Genomic DNA, 11771 nt, shown 5'->3' on the forward strand with positions numbered 1-11771 from the left:
GCTCCCTCTCTGCCTAGGCAGGAATATGCCTCCAGCACCTTTCGAAACACACCAGGCGGGCATTGCGGAGTGGTTGAATTCATTTACCTGCTTGATCTCCCAAGAAGTGGGTGACCGCTTGGGCCAAGTCGTCGATGACTATTTTGTATTTACCTTCATCGCCTTAGCACATTTTGATCTATTTCCGGAGCACTTGACTGGTGCACAGATGATCCACGTAGACAGGCTTGTAATTCATTCATGATTGAGCGTGGCATTCGGGATCTTGCTGGCTAGATCCTCGAGGCTGCCTTCTGAGTTTTCCTTCGTAGCCCCTGCAGTTGTCCTCGTAATGTACATACAAACGAGTAATCGCAGGCTCTGGACCTGCCTCCCTGAGATGTCAGGTAGGTAGGGACCTAGGTACGCGCCAAGTGAAAACGGGTCATGCGTCGTCCTTGATCATCCGTAATTCATTACTCATACATCAAAAGGTGAGGGCAAAGCACACCGCCATAGTCACCATTCGCCATGGCTGCGCTTCGCTTTTGAGTTCATACACACAATAAAATCGCCCATGCCTTCCGCTAACTTGTATGACCATGTTGACAATGTCCGTCTTCACGTAGAACCCCAATGCACTCTGGAAACAAATACGTCAGGAGGAGTCAACCTTTAACCGTCCATAGGCACGATTCGACCGTTTCGCAGGGAAACTGCCCTCAAGGGCTCGGGACTATCCTTCTTCTCAACGACCGCTCTCAACCTCGCGCTTAGATCAAGCATAGCCCAAAAGAGCGCATGATTGTTGTCGACGACGTTGCGGTATTCCTGTTTCGCAACATGGTACTCTTTATCTCTCTTGGATTCAAAGTACGGTCCTGAGAAGTATTCAAAAGCCCAGAGCCACACTGATTCCAGATCTCTTTGATTTGGCTCTCGTATTAGACCCGGGGCCGATGTATCAACGAACAAAGGTTTACTGCGTGAGTCAGAAAGGCGTTTGGGGCAATGAAAACAAAGGCCTGAAGCCTACCCATCTCTGTCATATTCCAGAACCATTGGAGGATCTCCAGAATGATCTCGCCGCGCAGATATCCACTTAAGATACTTGACTAAGATCATATGGCCCGGTATAGGATAGGCGCATCTTGACTTCGTCGGCTTCCCGATCTGATCTGTCGTGGTTGCATGGAGATAGACAAGGTCGTGATACGCAGAGTTTGCTTCACTGCCATATTTACTTATTAGCTTGATCAATACCAAAGAAAGAAGTCCAACAAACTCCAGGCTCACGCTTTTGATTTTTTAGCATTTGCCTTGCCCTTCTTGGACTTCTTCTTGGAGCCTGCAGAGGCTGAACGGCTGGGTGCAGCGTCAGATTTGGGGCCTGTCTGAACCTTGTTCGGGGCAAGAGGCTTGTTCTCGTTATCGTTGTTGCTCGAGCCGCGTCTAAGAGGTAACTGAATAGAAATTCCTTGCCGAGGCGGGTCGATGGGAGGACCTGGGCGAAAATCACCAGGCCCATAAGATACTTGATGGTCTGTTGAACGTGATCCATCTCGAGGAGCAGGAGGCGAGCGTCTGCGATCACCTCGTTGACCGTCATATCCTCGTGGCGAGCGTGAACGTCGTCTGATGTTTTCATCGCCCCGGCGACCTGATCGTAGCGGAGATCTCGACCGAGGCTGACCAAAGGAGTCCGTGGCATACCAATTATTGGGTTGACGGCTAGATTGAGCATGGCTTGCCGTAGGAGGATTATAGCGATCAAAGTGTGCATTCTGGGGTTGGGAGGGCGGTGGATCAGGTGGATGATGTGGATGTCGGAAGGTAAATTCGGCCTTGGGTTGGTTTCTAACTCGAGGGCCAAAGAATGGCTGATCGCTGTCCTGTTCAGGTTGCGGTCCTATATCAGGCACGCCCGCCGTATGGATACCCGCACGTCCTTTGATTTTCAAGCCTTCTGGTCGCATCCCTCGATTCATCGCTTCATGTTCCATCTGCTTAGTGTGGCTTTCAAGGCTGAGGTTAGTGATCTGCGCAGACGCAAAAGGCTTCAACGACCACCGGATCGTAGTCGTCTTGTTCGCATCGGGGCAGTCACCGACTAGGTGCATCTTGCTTGCACATTTGCAGCAAGAGATCCATAAACTGACAGCTTTTGCCTCGCCGACTGCGCCCGATGAGAAGAATCTGCGGGAACATGATGATTCGGTATGATTTAAGCCACCGCACAGGTCGCAGGGCACTGTCGTGATCTTCATCCCTGTACATGACTCTGCATCATGACCTTGCTCGCGGCAACGAGAACATCGAGAGACTTTCGGGCATAGGCGGCTAGGATGTTTGTCAGTCGCTGAGCAATGCGTGCACACGTGCTCGGGACAGGTTTGCTCGGTATGTCCGGGTGTCAAGCAGGTGAGGCAGATCACTGGCAGGTCAAGATTCACATCTTCTCTGCTGGTGTCGAAGAATGCATACTTCAACTGAGCAGCGATTCGATCCTCCGACAAGTCTCTCAATCGTAAGACCGTGTCAGCTTTGGTAGAAGCAGAATCATGGGCACCATTCAGACTAGCATCAATGTGCCGCTGATTTTCAGTATGAAGTTGCATCTCAACGTCCCGATCAATAGTGTCTTGTGGTGCCGATATGTCTTCGTCTTTGCTATCTGACGTAGCAGTGTCTTTCTTCACCCCGGACATCTTGTCCTTGTTTCCATCGAGGTTGGTTTCTGAGGGACGGTCAACGGACGAGGTATCGTCAATGTTAATGACCATACCACCGTCCTCGGAGGACGCGTCGTCGCTGGAGAGCTCGATGGCATCGTCAATTGAGCCCCCAGGACTAAGGGAGGCGCGTGAGACGGCCGTGAGGCTTTCATGGTTCGGCTCAGGCACGAGCGTGGATGGTGCCTTGAAGCCAGTCGCAAGACGGTTGTTGCCGAAGCCGTTGGTACTCGCCATGGTTTCCTCGGAGGAAACGTCAGGCGAAGAGTAGTCCTGCCCAGATTTCAAAGCATTAGAAGAATCCACGGATCCGACATTGCCCATCACAGTAGAAGCGGAGACCTTTCGAGAGTGAAGTAGGCCACGATGTGCAATGAGAGGGCGGTTGCAGGTGTTTCTCAGACCGACAGACGCAGTCCTGGACTCACTGTCATCGTCGGAACCCTGTGAGAAGCGACGCATGCACAGAAGATCTCAGACGACTCGAGTGGAAGGTTACTCGAGTATGAGCACCAACTGACACTCAGTTCAGGCAGTGAGTTTTTTGTTGCGACTTTCGAGCCGCGGATGGATTGAGATTTCGAGAATTGGAGAAACGCGAAACAATTGGAGAATTTAGTCAGTGGTCGAGGGTGACGAATTTAGTTAGTGAGCCTTACTGGCAGGTGTGACGAGCCCCAAGACGCCTAGCCACCTTATCCCTAGTGAGGCCTAACTCTAAGGCAAGGGCAGGCCGCAGGATGTTGCCTACCTTGGTCCTTAGGTACCTCTGGCAGCGAGTTGTCGCGTGCTGGTTTGATTATGCAGGCTAGTGGCCGCCCGCGCAATGCACCTCTGTCGGGCTTGCGATCACACCCGGCCGCCGAAGGCTTCCCCATCGATCCAGTTCCAGTTTCCAGTCCCAGTTCACATCTCCATCAAAGGAGCCTCTCGTGCATTACTCGCCTCAGACCGTTCTAATCTGAGACTTATCCATCCTCAACACCGTCGTGTCTTACTTCACTCTGGCTCTCCTCGGATACTGCATACTGTATCCTCTTGGAAGTTCAGATTCTCAAACCTGTCACCAATCTGTTTTGTCATCTATCTTGCCTCACAACAACATCGTCCGGCCTCATCTTTCATATACCCTATCCCAAGCGAACAGATCCGCTCGACTCGACCAGTCCATCCTTTAGGTATGCTTACTTGACGCCTTTTATAGAGTCAGATATAGAGGTGCAACTCACTCACCAGGCCATCCCAGAATAACTCCTCCGCTCAGCATTGAGTTTTCGTCTCGTCCATGACCTCACACACCACCCTCCATCGAACAATCTCCTTTCAAGCCGATGCCAGGCTAGCACCCCCAACATCGTCCTACGATCCAGCCATGAACAGTGCGAAAGGTGGCCGAAGGAGAAGATCTAGCAGTATCATCTACCAGGAACCGCCGGAATCATTGGAACAGATCAGCGACCAACTAGCCGAGCCGAATCTCAACTCACAATGGGTCAATGCAAAAGGTGGGATAACACAATACAGTCCAGCCCATTCCGTGGCCACTACCGTTGAAGACAAAACCCTTTTTACTGACCTTTGGGTGTGCAGGTGCCTGGACGATACATCCCGTCCTGATCATCGGCCTCAAGATCTTATTTGACATTATCCCCGGCGTGACGCAGGAAATATCGTGGACACTCACCAATATCACATATATGGCCGGTTCTTACCTGATGTTCCACTATGTACGAGGCGTACCGTTCGAGTTCAATGCCGGAGCCTACGACAACCTCAACATGTGGGAACAAATCGACAACGGGGACCAGTACACGCCTGCGAAGAAATTCCTTCTGACAGTACCCATAGTCCTTTTCCTCTTGAGTACGCACTACACACACTACGATTTTACATATTTCACCATCAACTTTATGGCTCTGATGGCGGTCGTGATACCCAAACTCCCTCAGTTTCACCGAGTCAGAATTGGTCTATTTTCAGAACCACCGGAGGAGTGAAACATGGGTGTAATTTGTTGAAGGTTATTTTGATATCAGCCTTGATTGGTAGTGGCAGCCTGCTTTTCTACCTTGACATTCCTTTTCTGGCCATGCGTTTTATGCCTCTTGTCTTTTAGGGCGCAAGTCTCTACGACGTGTAACAACTCGGGACGGAGAATGGTTGGGTGGAGAGGGCAAGAAGGGTTGAATGGCGCCGTTGGGAATCTTAGGCTGGAAAAGTCGAGGTAGACAGACAAAGGGACATGGAACATGGAACGGCACAGGGAAAAAGATGTGATGGTGGGATATGAGTAACTCGTGTTTAGCAATCAGCTTTCAACATGAATTCGCAGATCGAATGCCATTCTCTTTGTCTCTGCTCCTCACACTCGCTGTTTTCGCTCATCTCTTTTTATTTTCCTTGTGATGTTCCCTTCACATCATATGGAACAGTCAATGGAACGAGTAACATATGGTCTGGCAGGCCGTTCTACTACCACCCGCGCACTATCGGTGCCCATGATAAAGGGGATGAAGGAAAGTGGATACGCAGAACAAGGAAAGGCATACTTCTTATTCTTTGCCAGTTTCCTCCCAAGGGCTAGGGACAGAAGTGATCGTCTGCTTTGTTGGCCCCGTGTAGACTTTGATCATGGTGATTCGACATTCGGCTCAAGACACAAAGACCTATCGTGATGGTACTTCCTTCCTGCAATTTTGAAGGGGTCGAGCGGCAAGCAGCGAGCCACAGGCACAATCCAAATGCACGCCTCGAACCCTTGCGCAGGACCTGACCGGACGGGACCGGACTAATTGGTTGCGGGTTGTTTCATGCGTCGTCGTCGCTCCCGTCGTCACCAAGGACGCCAGTCTCGTCGAAACTCTCCAACCACAACCTAATCTCTGGCGAAAACGAGCCTTTCAACCGACAGGTCCGGTCGGGCATGCGGCAATACTGGTCCCGGTCTTCCTGATGGGACGCCAGTGTGGCCCAGCCGGTGACGGTAGGCAAGATGGAGTGGCGGCGGACGCTTCCGAGGAGGCGTCTGGCGGGATTGGATGGGAAGGTGGTATCCCTGAGGAGGCGTGCGTTGGCGACGACGTCCGCCCAGTCGTCAGGCCGGCGCAGGACAGCCGTGCAGAGGGCATGGACCGCGGCGTGCATCAGAGGCTCGATGGCCAGGGCGTGAGCAACGTGCACGAGGCCGAGCAGTCGTCGTTTCTCCGCCGTGGCCACCTGAGTGTCAAGCGCGCCGAATTTGACGCTCAGGAACTGTCCCTTGAGAAAGTCGACGGCGTGCTGCAGTGGTTCCTTGGGTGCGAGCGGGACGCGGACGGCGGCCACCTCGCCCGGAGCGCGGGCGCAGAGACCGTCGACGTTGGCGTGCTTCAGCGTGCGAGAGAAGAACAGGAGCAGCTTCACCGGGACTTCCACCGAGTGTGCACGACCGCCATCGTCCTCGCAGACGAGGGCAAACCGAGGACAATCCGTCTGGTTGAGACTGCGGCGGTGACCAAACGTTAGCATTGCACCCCGGCAGGGCATCACGGTCAAGATTCGCAGGGGGGGAGGGGGGAGGGACGTGGGCCTAAGTACTTACTCTGGAAGAACCAGGTTGTGCTTGTAGTTGACCTGGATGGAGCCCTGACCTGGTTCCTCTACTACTACTATGGTGGAAGCAGGAGACGTCCACAGCTTAGCCGACAGCGATAGACTGAGCGCGTTCATCACGGACAACGAGATTTTCGACGGGTTTGGCACATATGCGGAAGGCTGCTGTATGCTTGTAGTGGTCGACTGCCGGGTCTTTGTTTCTGTATCTCGTTGCGTCTCGCGAGGACTCGCAGTGTTCGGCACCACCGCATGCATTGAAGACTGAAGTCCAGCTGAGGGCAGGACAGGTGTTTCGATCCCGGGTACATGCTGTGGACAATGCAAGCTTGGGGTTGACGGACTGGGACTGCGTGCTTGACTTGCTCTGGCTTCAAATTCAGCGTTATTGCTCAATGTTACCTCTTGTATAGCTTGGTTTCTTCCTGGACTGTTAGGAGGGGTTGTCATGTCGGTATCACGAATGTCAGATGAGGCACCGAGCACAAATGGATCGTCAGGATAGTTGTCAAAGCAGGGCTCCGTCTGCTCAATCTCATTACTACCTTGGCCATTGGCCGCCGCGTTCTCTTTTGCCTGGAGCGCTTTCAGGCGTCTGTTCAAACATATGGTGCACAGCCATAGGTCTATAACCGTGAGTTAGTCAAGGCGCCCGACGGCGTAACAAAAACTAGGGAGGGTTACTGACCATATTGCTGGTGGAGGAGTCTGTCACGTTGATTCAGACATCCTTGGTGGTACCAACCAACGGAGCAACTTGGGTTGTCACATTTGACACTGCCCTCCTCATCGACGTCCCCCATCCTGCAGATGCACCATTCCTCGAGGTCCTCATCGTCCACTTCCGACAACTTGTTGTTCTGGCGTAAGCCATCTATCTCCTCTGCCAAGTCGCTGAGCAAGATTTTGTACTTCTGAAGAAAGCCCTCCGGAAATGTTGCTGTTGCTGTTGTTGTTGCTGTTGCTGTTGCCTTGGATGTCTCTGGGGCAGTCTGCGCCGGTCTGGTCTTCGATGGATCATCGCAGGTGCCTCGGCGGGCCGGCGTCTCGGGAATTGATGAAAGTGAACTGTCAGAGCTCAAGACATAGTTATCCTTGCATGATTCGACGTCCACGGTCGCGCTTCGAGGGTCCTCGTCACCGTGGCGTGTATCTGACGCTACTGACAAGAGGTTCTGGGAAGTCAATGGCGCGGGGGGAGATTGGATTGTGTTCTGAGGCAATGTAGTGGCAGGGACATCGAGTGGGTGTAGCTGCGAATTGAATCGTCAGATCGCATATTCGCCGGGCACACCAGGACCCAAATTGGTAGAGAGGTCACTTACCAAGAAAGGGCCATGAACACCAATGTTTGGATTCCGAATTTGTGGCGAAGGATAGACAGGGCCCGAGTCTGCAAGATTCGCCAACTCCCACTGGACTCTTTGTTCAAGACAGGCACGCACGACATCAGGTCGTGGGTAATAAGTTCCTGGTTGTTCGTGCTCTCGAGTCTGTCCAAGTCTCTCCGGTCTCCTGGTCGCGCGATTTGAGCGTCGGACCCAGCCCGCCGGCTGAGAACTAGGTTTGGAAGATCCTGCCATCTTGTCAATGTCTGAGGACGACTAGACAGGAGAAAACATGGATTGGACGTGAGCGTTCAACAAAGTCCTGCAGAGGATAGGCAGCAGTCATCTCGGGACAGGATGAAGTGCAGTATCGATCATTTCACCGCTTCCGTCGCGACATCGCGAAGACGCGTTATGCCTTCACTGTCACTTGCCGCTTCATCTTTGTACAAAGTACCCAGGACCAGACCCGGCAACGTGTTTCTGAACCACATGGTAGGTATAGGTCAGCAATGTGTACACAAGTGTGCAGCACGACCCGCTGTTGTCATCGTCATCAAGGCGTAAGGTTTGAAGACGCCAAACGCTGTTTGATTGTTGAGGTGAGCCCAGGCAATGTGTATACAATGTTCCTTCGTATGATCCTTCATTTGGCTATAGCCACTGTTGACCACGATGCGATACGGGGCAGTCGACCCTTTAAGACAGAGAGTGCAAGAAACAGGAATTGAACAATATGCGCATAATGTCGTCTGTCAAGGTAGCAATGCATCTACAGTCAGTCGCCAATGTGCTCTTATACTTACCTTGTCCGCGTAGGACAATGCAGGCCGAGTCCGATCATACTGGAGGCCTTTGTGCAGTCCGCAAGTGAACCTCACCAAAACTCACCAAAACCTACCAGTGCAGAGCTGCCAGTGTCAGCCTCAAAATGAGCACATTCAGGTCTTCGTTTCAGTCATACCCTTTTTGCGGATAACAAATTCATGAGGCGCAATGCCCAAGACACATGAAGAACATCGAGTTGAAGACTGAGGCGAGGAGAGGAGACGCTTGTCACGATGATGTCGGCGCCAAGCCGCCTTCCCTGAAGCGGGTTCAATCTGAACGCAAACAAGACGAACAGAAGTTGACCGTGCCTGTGCTCATCAGAAGATATCCAAGGGAATGTATTCTCTATCCATTTGTCTAAGTATGATGACTTCATATCCATTGCTTTGGCATTATAGGCGTCGAGTTCTGCGGCACTTTCGGGAGCCCGAAATCGAACGACCGTGGGCTTGGAATCTCATGGTTTTGCTCAAGTCGCTGCATCGCAAAGCCACGCTCTTGTTGAACTGCATCCTCCCTTTTTTGCTCGTCTACAGTATTTATCATTTTCCGTTTGAAGGTGAGTTTGAATTTCGAGTGTCGCCTACTGCACCACAGCAACAGCAGGAGGATCAGGGCGACACCCGCCATTCCACCAAGAACACCACCAGCGATGGCTCCAGAATGTTTAGAGCTTGACGACGAAGATGATTGCGTGGGGCAGGCACTTGACGTGGCGCTCGATGTGGCGGAGGCAGAGGCGGAAACGAGATGAATCGTCTTGGTGGTCGGAACTGTACTTGAAAGCGTGATACTGGTAACTGGGGGTGTTCCCGCAAAACCAGAGGTCAAGAGAGACCCTGAATCTGTGGCAGACGCGCCCGGTGTCCTTGAACTATCACCCTGGCCAAAGTTGATAGCACCAAAGGTAAATTCGGCACTCAAGGTTGAGAGCGCAGAATCGGTCGAGGTAATTCTGCTAGTAGCCGCGCCTTGCAGGATGGTTTGGGTGATGGTGATAGTGTTTGGAGGAGTGCAAGGATGCTCTCTTCGCCATAGCCAGGACATGGTGTTCGTATGGCGATGGTCGTGTTAGTATGTTGGCTGGATGGAGATCCTAGAAGGAATTTCTGCAATTGCAGGATGGTTGCTTGTGCAGACTACATTGCGACTCAAGGGGCCCTTTACAGGAGGTGAACATATATCTGATCAATGCCACGTTCGAAACAGCCCTCACCTTTGTCCCGACGCAAGTGAAATACTACAAAACAACAATCGTGCTACACAAAGAGATCCTAAATTTGGCCCTAGATGAAGACGTGTATAAGTCACCCATGCCGCGGCTTCTTTGTCCTGCGGCATCATCCGCCCATGGAGATGACTGAGAGACGTTGGTTGTTGAAGAAAGGAAAGCAATTGTGCTTTGTGTTGTGAGCTGGCGTGACTGCCACGACTACAATGGACATATCGCGATGTCGCTGATGGCTGTCAGTGTGTGCATACTTGAGAGCGACATGAGTCGCAACAAAGTCAGGAGTGCTGGCGACGAGGGTCCAAGCACATCTTGGATCGTGGAGATAATCCTAGACCGCGAGACCCAGCGGAAGCACGCAAACCCCAAACCTTCACGTTGTTGAAGCGACTTGCTGCGTGCCTGCGGGTCACAGTCTAACGATCGGGATGTGGCGCCGTCCTTGAAGGTATCGCACTACTGCACGTCAATGGCAAGTTGACAACGATGAGGGCTTTTGTTTCAACCTATGCATTCTCCTCTCTTGACGTCGCCACCTAGATGCAAACTTTTTCTAGCTGAATTGGCAGATATCAAAGACAGAGGGAGTTAACTGAAATCGTTCGTTGTCGATCCCTATGCCACACGTGTAAGATGATGATGGCCGTTAAAAGAGTATAATCTCGAAGAAAAATGCTGAGCTCTTGAAGCGATCTTGCGGGGCTACGCACTGACGAATTTGAGATCTTACGGATCGTCTGGAGTTGGAACTGAATGTATCACCAAGTGGACTCTCGTAATCCGGCATCGACAAGAGATTTGACCTTTCGATAGTGCCAACCGGCTCGTCCACTAGTTAATTAGCGTCTAGTGAGCCCACACCAAGAAGCATCTCCTCCTCCCTGCTCAGAGATCAACGGGTAACAGGGTATCAAAAACGTGAGCAGAAGATCTACAGAACCACATGGGGGAAGCTGGATTCTTTCTTCCACAGAGGTTGACTCCGGACACAAGGGACCTCGAGTGCAAATCTCAAGGCCCAAAAATCTCAACTACCTACGGAGCAGGCTGGGTCAAGTTAGCCGACATGAGCACTAGGAGGATCTCTAAGCAAGGAACGAAAGCAAGTGGATTCCACATGTTTTCATGTGTTCGGAAGCGCATCCGGGCAACAAGGCGACTATATGATACTACTTCGGAGACGTCAAGGAGATAATGGCAGAGGCTGAGGGACCTTGCGCACCTATCGTTTGCGGCGAACTCGTGGTGGGTGGCATGTGAGATTGACTTACCATGGCATCAGGGTGACAGGGAGTAGGCAGTAACTACCAGGTATCAGCGCAAAGCCCGGCTGGAGGGGGGATTTTGTGCTAGAGATTTTTGATAGATGGCAAATAACCATACTGAACTGTAGGCTGGACTGCTTTCCAAGAGACAACTGGAGTGGGCCAGCAGGAAAGGCACTAAGCTCACCTTCACCTGTTCACGCATCGGTGTTAGTCGCGGCGGGTCAGATCAATTTGATGACTTGAGATTGATCTTGGTTGCTGTCCAGCTATGTGAGAGTTTCGGGGAGTCGGGGACTTCATTTAGCTTCAGTGGCTTTCGGAATCATGGTCAGCAACTGCATGAGCGGCTTGGGGAAAGTTCGCAAAGAAACAAGGGAGAGGCCAAGTTTAGGCAAATATCCCATGATAGGCAAGGGTTGTCGTGATGGCAAAACACGGCACAAGTCAGTACGGTACGGGGTACAACAGGCCTTGGAAAGAGATGTGGGGAAACCTGAGTCGCGTATCTGCAGCAAGATATTGACTCCGACCTGCAGGAGTGGGTGACTCTGAGAGTACCTGGCTAGTGGCCGGACGGGGACTGGCATCAGCCAGAAATAGTGGCCTGCAGACTGCAGTATCCGGGCGTGGTACAGTACGAGTACCTCGAGAGGCTGGTTTGGCTATCATCAGAATCCTGAAGCTGGCTGGCTGCTCGTCCAGGGTCTACGGAGTCCACGCGGACACTCCGTACACCGTACCCAACATGCTGTTGGGTTGTACTGTGGAAACCTCCGTGGGAACGGCATTCAAGGTTACGGGTGTCGTCGAG

At 52.1% G+C, this 11771-nt stretch overlaps 4 protein-coding genes across 4 annotated transcripts; 1 reads left to right on the plus strand and 3 right to left on the minus strand.

The window, feature by feature from the left end:
- Positions 1-654: 654 nt before the first annotated feature.
- On the minus strand, positions 655-2948 carry PV08_00993 (uncharacterized protein; the record flags this gene model as incomplete). The annotated part of the gene is made up of 3 exons (XM_016375358.1): positions 655-961; positions 1016-1210; positions 1276-2948. The coding sequence occupies 3 exons, from the start codon at positions 2946-2948 to the stop codon at positions 655-657; spliced, it is 2175 nt and encodes a 724-aa protein (XP_016240634.1).
- Positions 2949-4083: 1135 nt separating this feature from the next.
- Positions 4084-4708, plus strand: PV08_00994 (uncharacterized protein; the record flags this gene model as incomplete). The annotated part of the gene is made up of 2 exons (XM_016375359.1): positions 4084-4216; positions 4302-4708. The coding sequence occupies 2 exons, from the start codon at positions 4084-4086 to the stop codon at positions 4706-4708; spliced, it is 540 nt and encodes a 179-aa protein (XP_016240635.1).
- An 811-nt stretch (positions 4709-5519) lies between these two features.
- PV08_00995 (uncharacterized protein) lies at positions 5520-7885 on the minus strand (the record flags this gene model as incomplete). Its single annotated transcript, XM_016375360.1, has 4 exons — positions 5520-6192; positions 6292-6928; positions 6991-7555; positions 7628-7885. 4 exons carry the CDS (start codon positions 7883-7885, stop codon positions 5520-5522), a joined length of 2133 nt encoding a protein of 710 aa, XP_016240636.1.
- A 948-nt stretch (positions 7886-8833) lies between these two features.
- PV08_00996 (uncharacterized protein) lies at positions 8834-9508 on the minus strand (the record flags this gene model as incomplete). Its single annotated transcript, XM_016375361.1, has 1 exon — positions 8834-9508. One exon carries the CDS (start codon positions 9506-9508, stop codon positions 8834-8836), a length of 675 nt encoding a protein of 224 aa, XP_016240637.1.
- Between the last annotated feature and the right edge of the window lie 2263 nt (positions 9509-11771).

Source organism: Exophiala spinifera, assembly GCF_000836115.1.
Source record: "Exophiala spinifera strain CBS 89968 unplaced genomic scaffold supercont1.1, whole genome shotgun sequence".
NCBI lineage: Eukaryota > Fungi > Ascomycota > Eurotiomycetes > Chaetothyriales > Herpotrichiellaceae > Exophiala > Exophiala spinifera.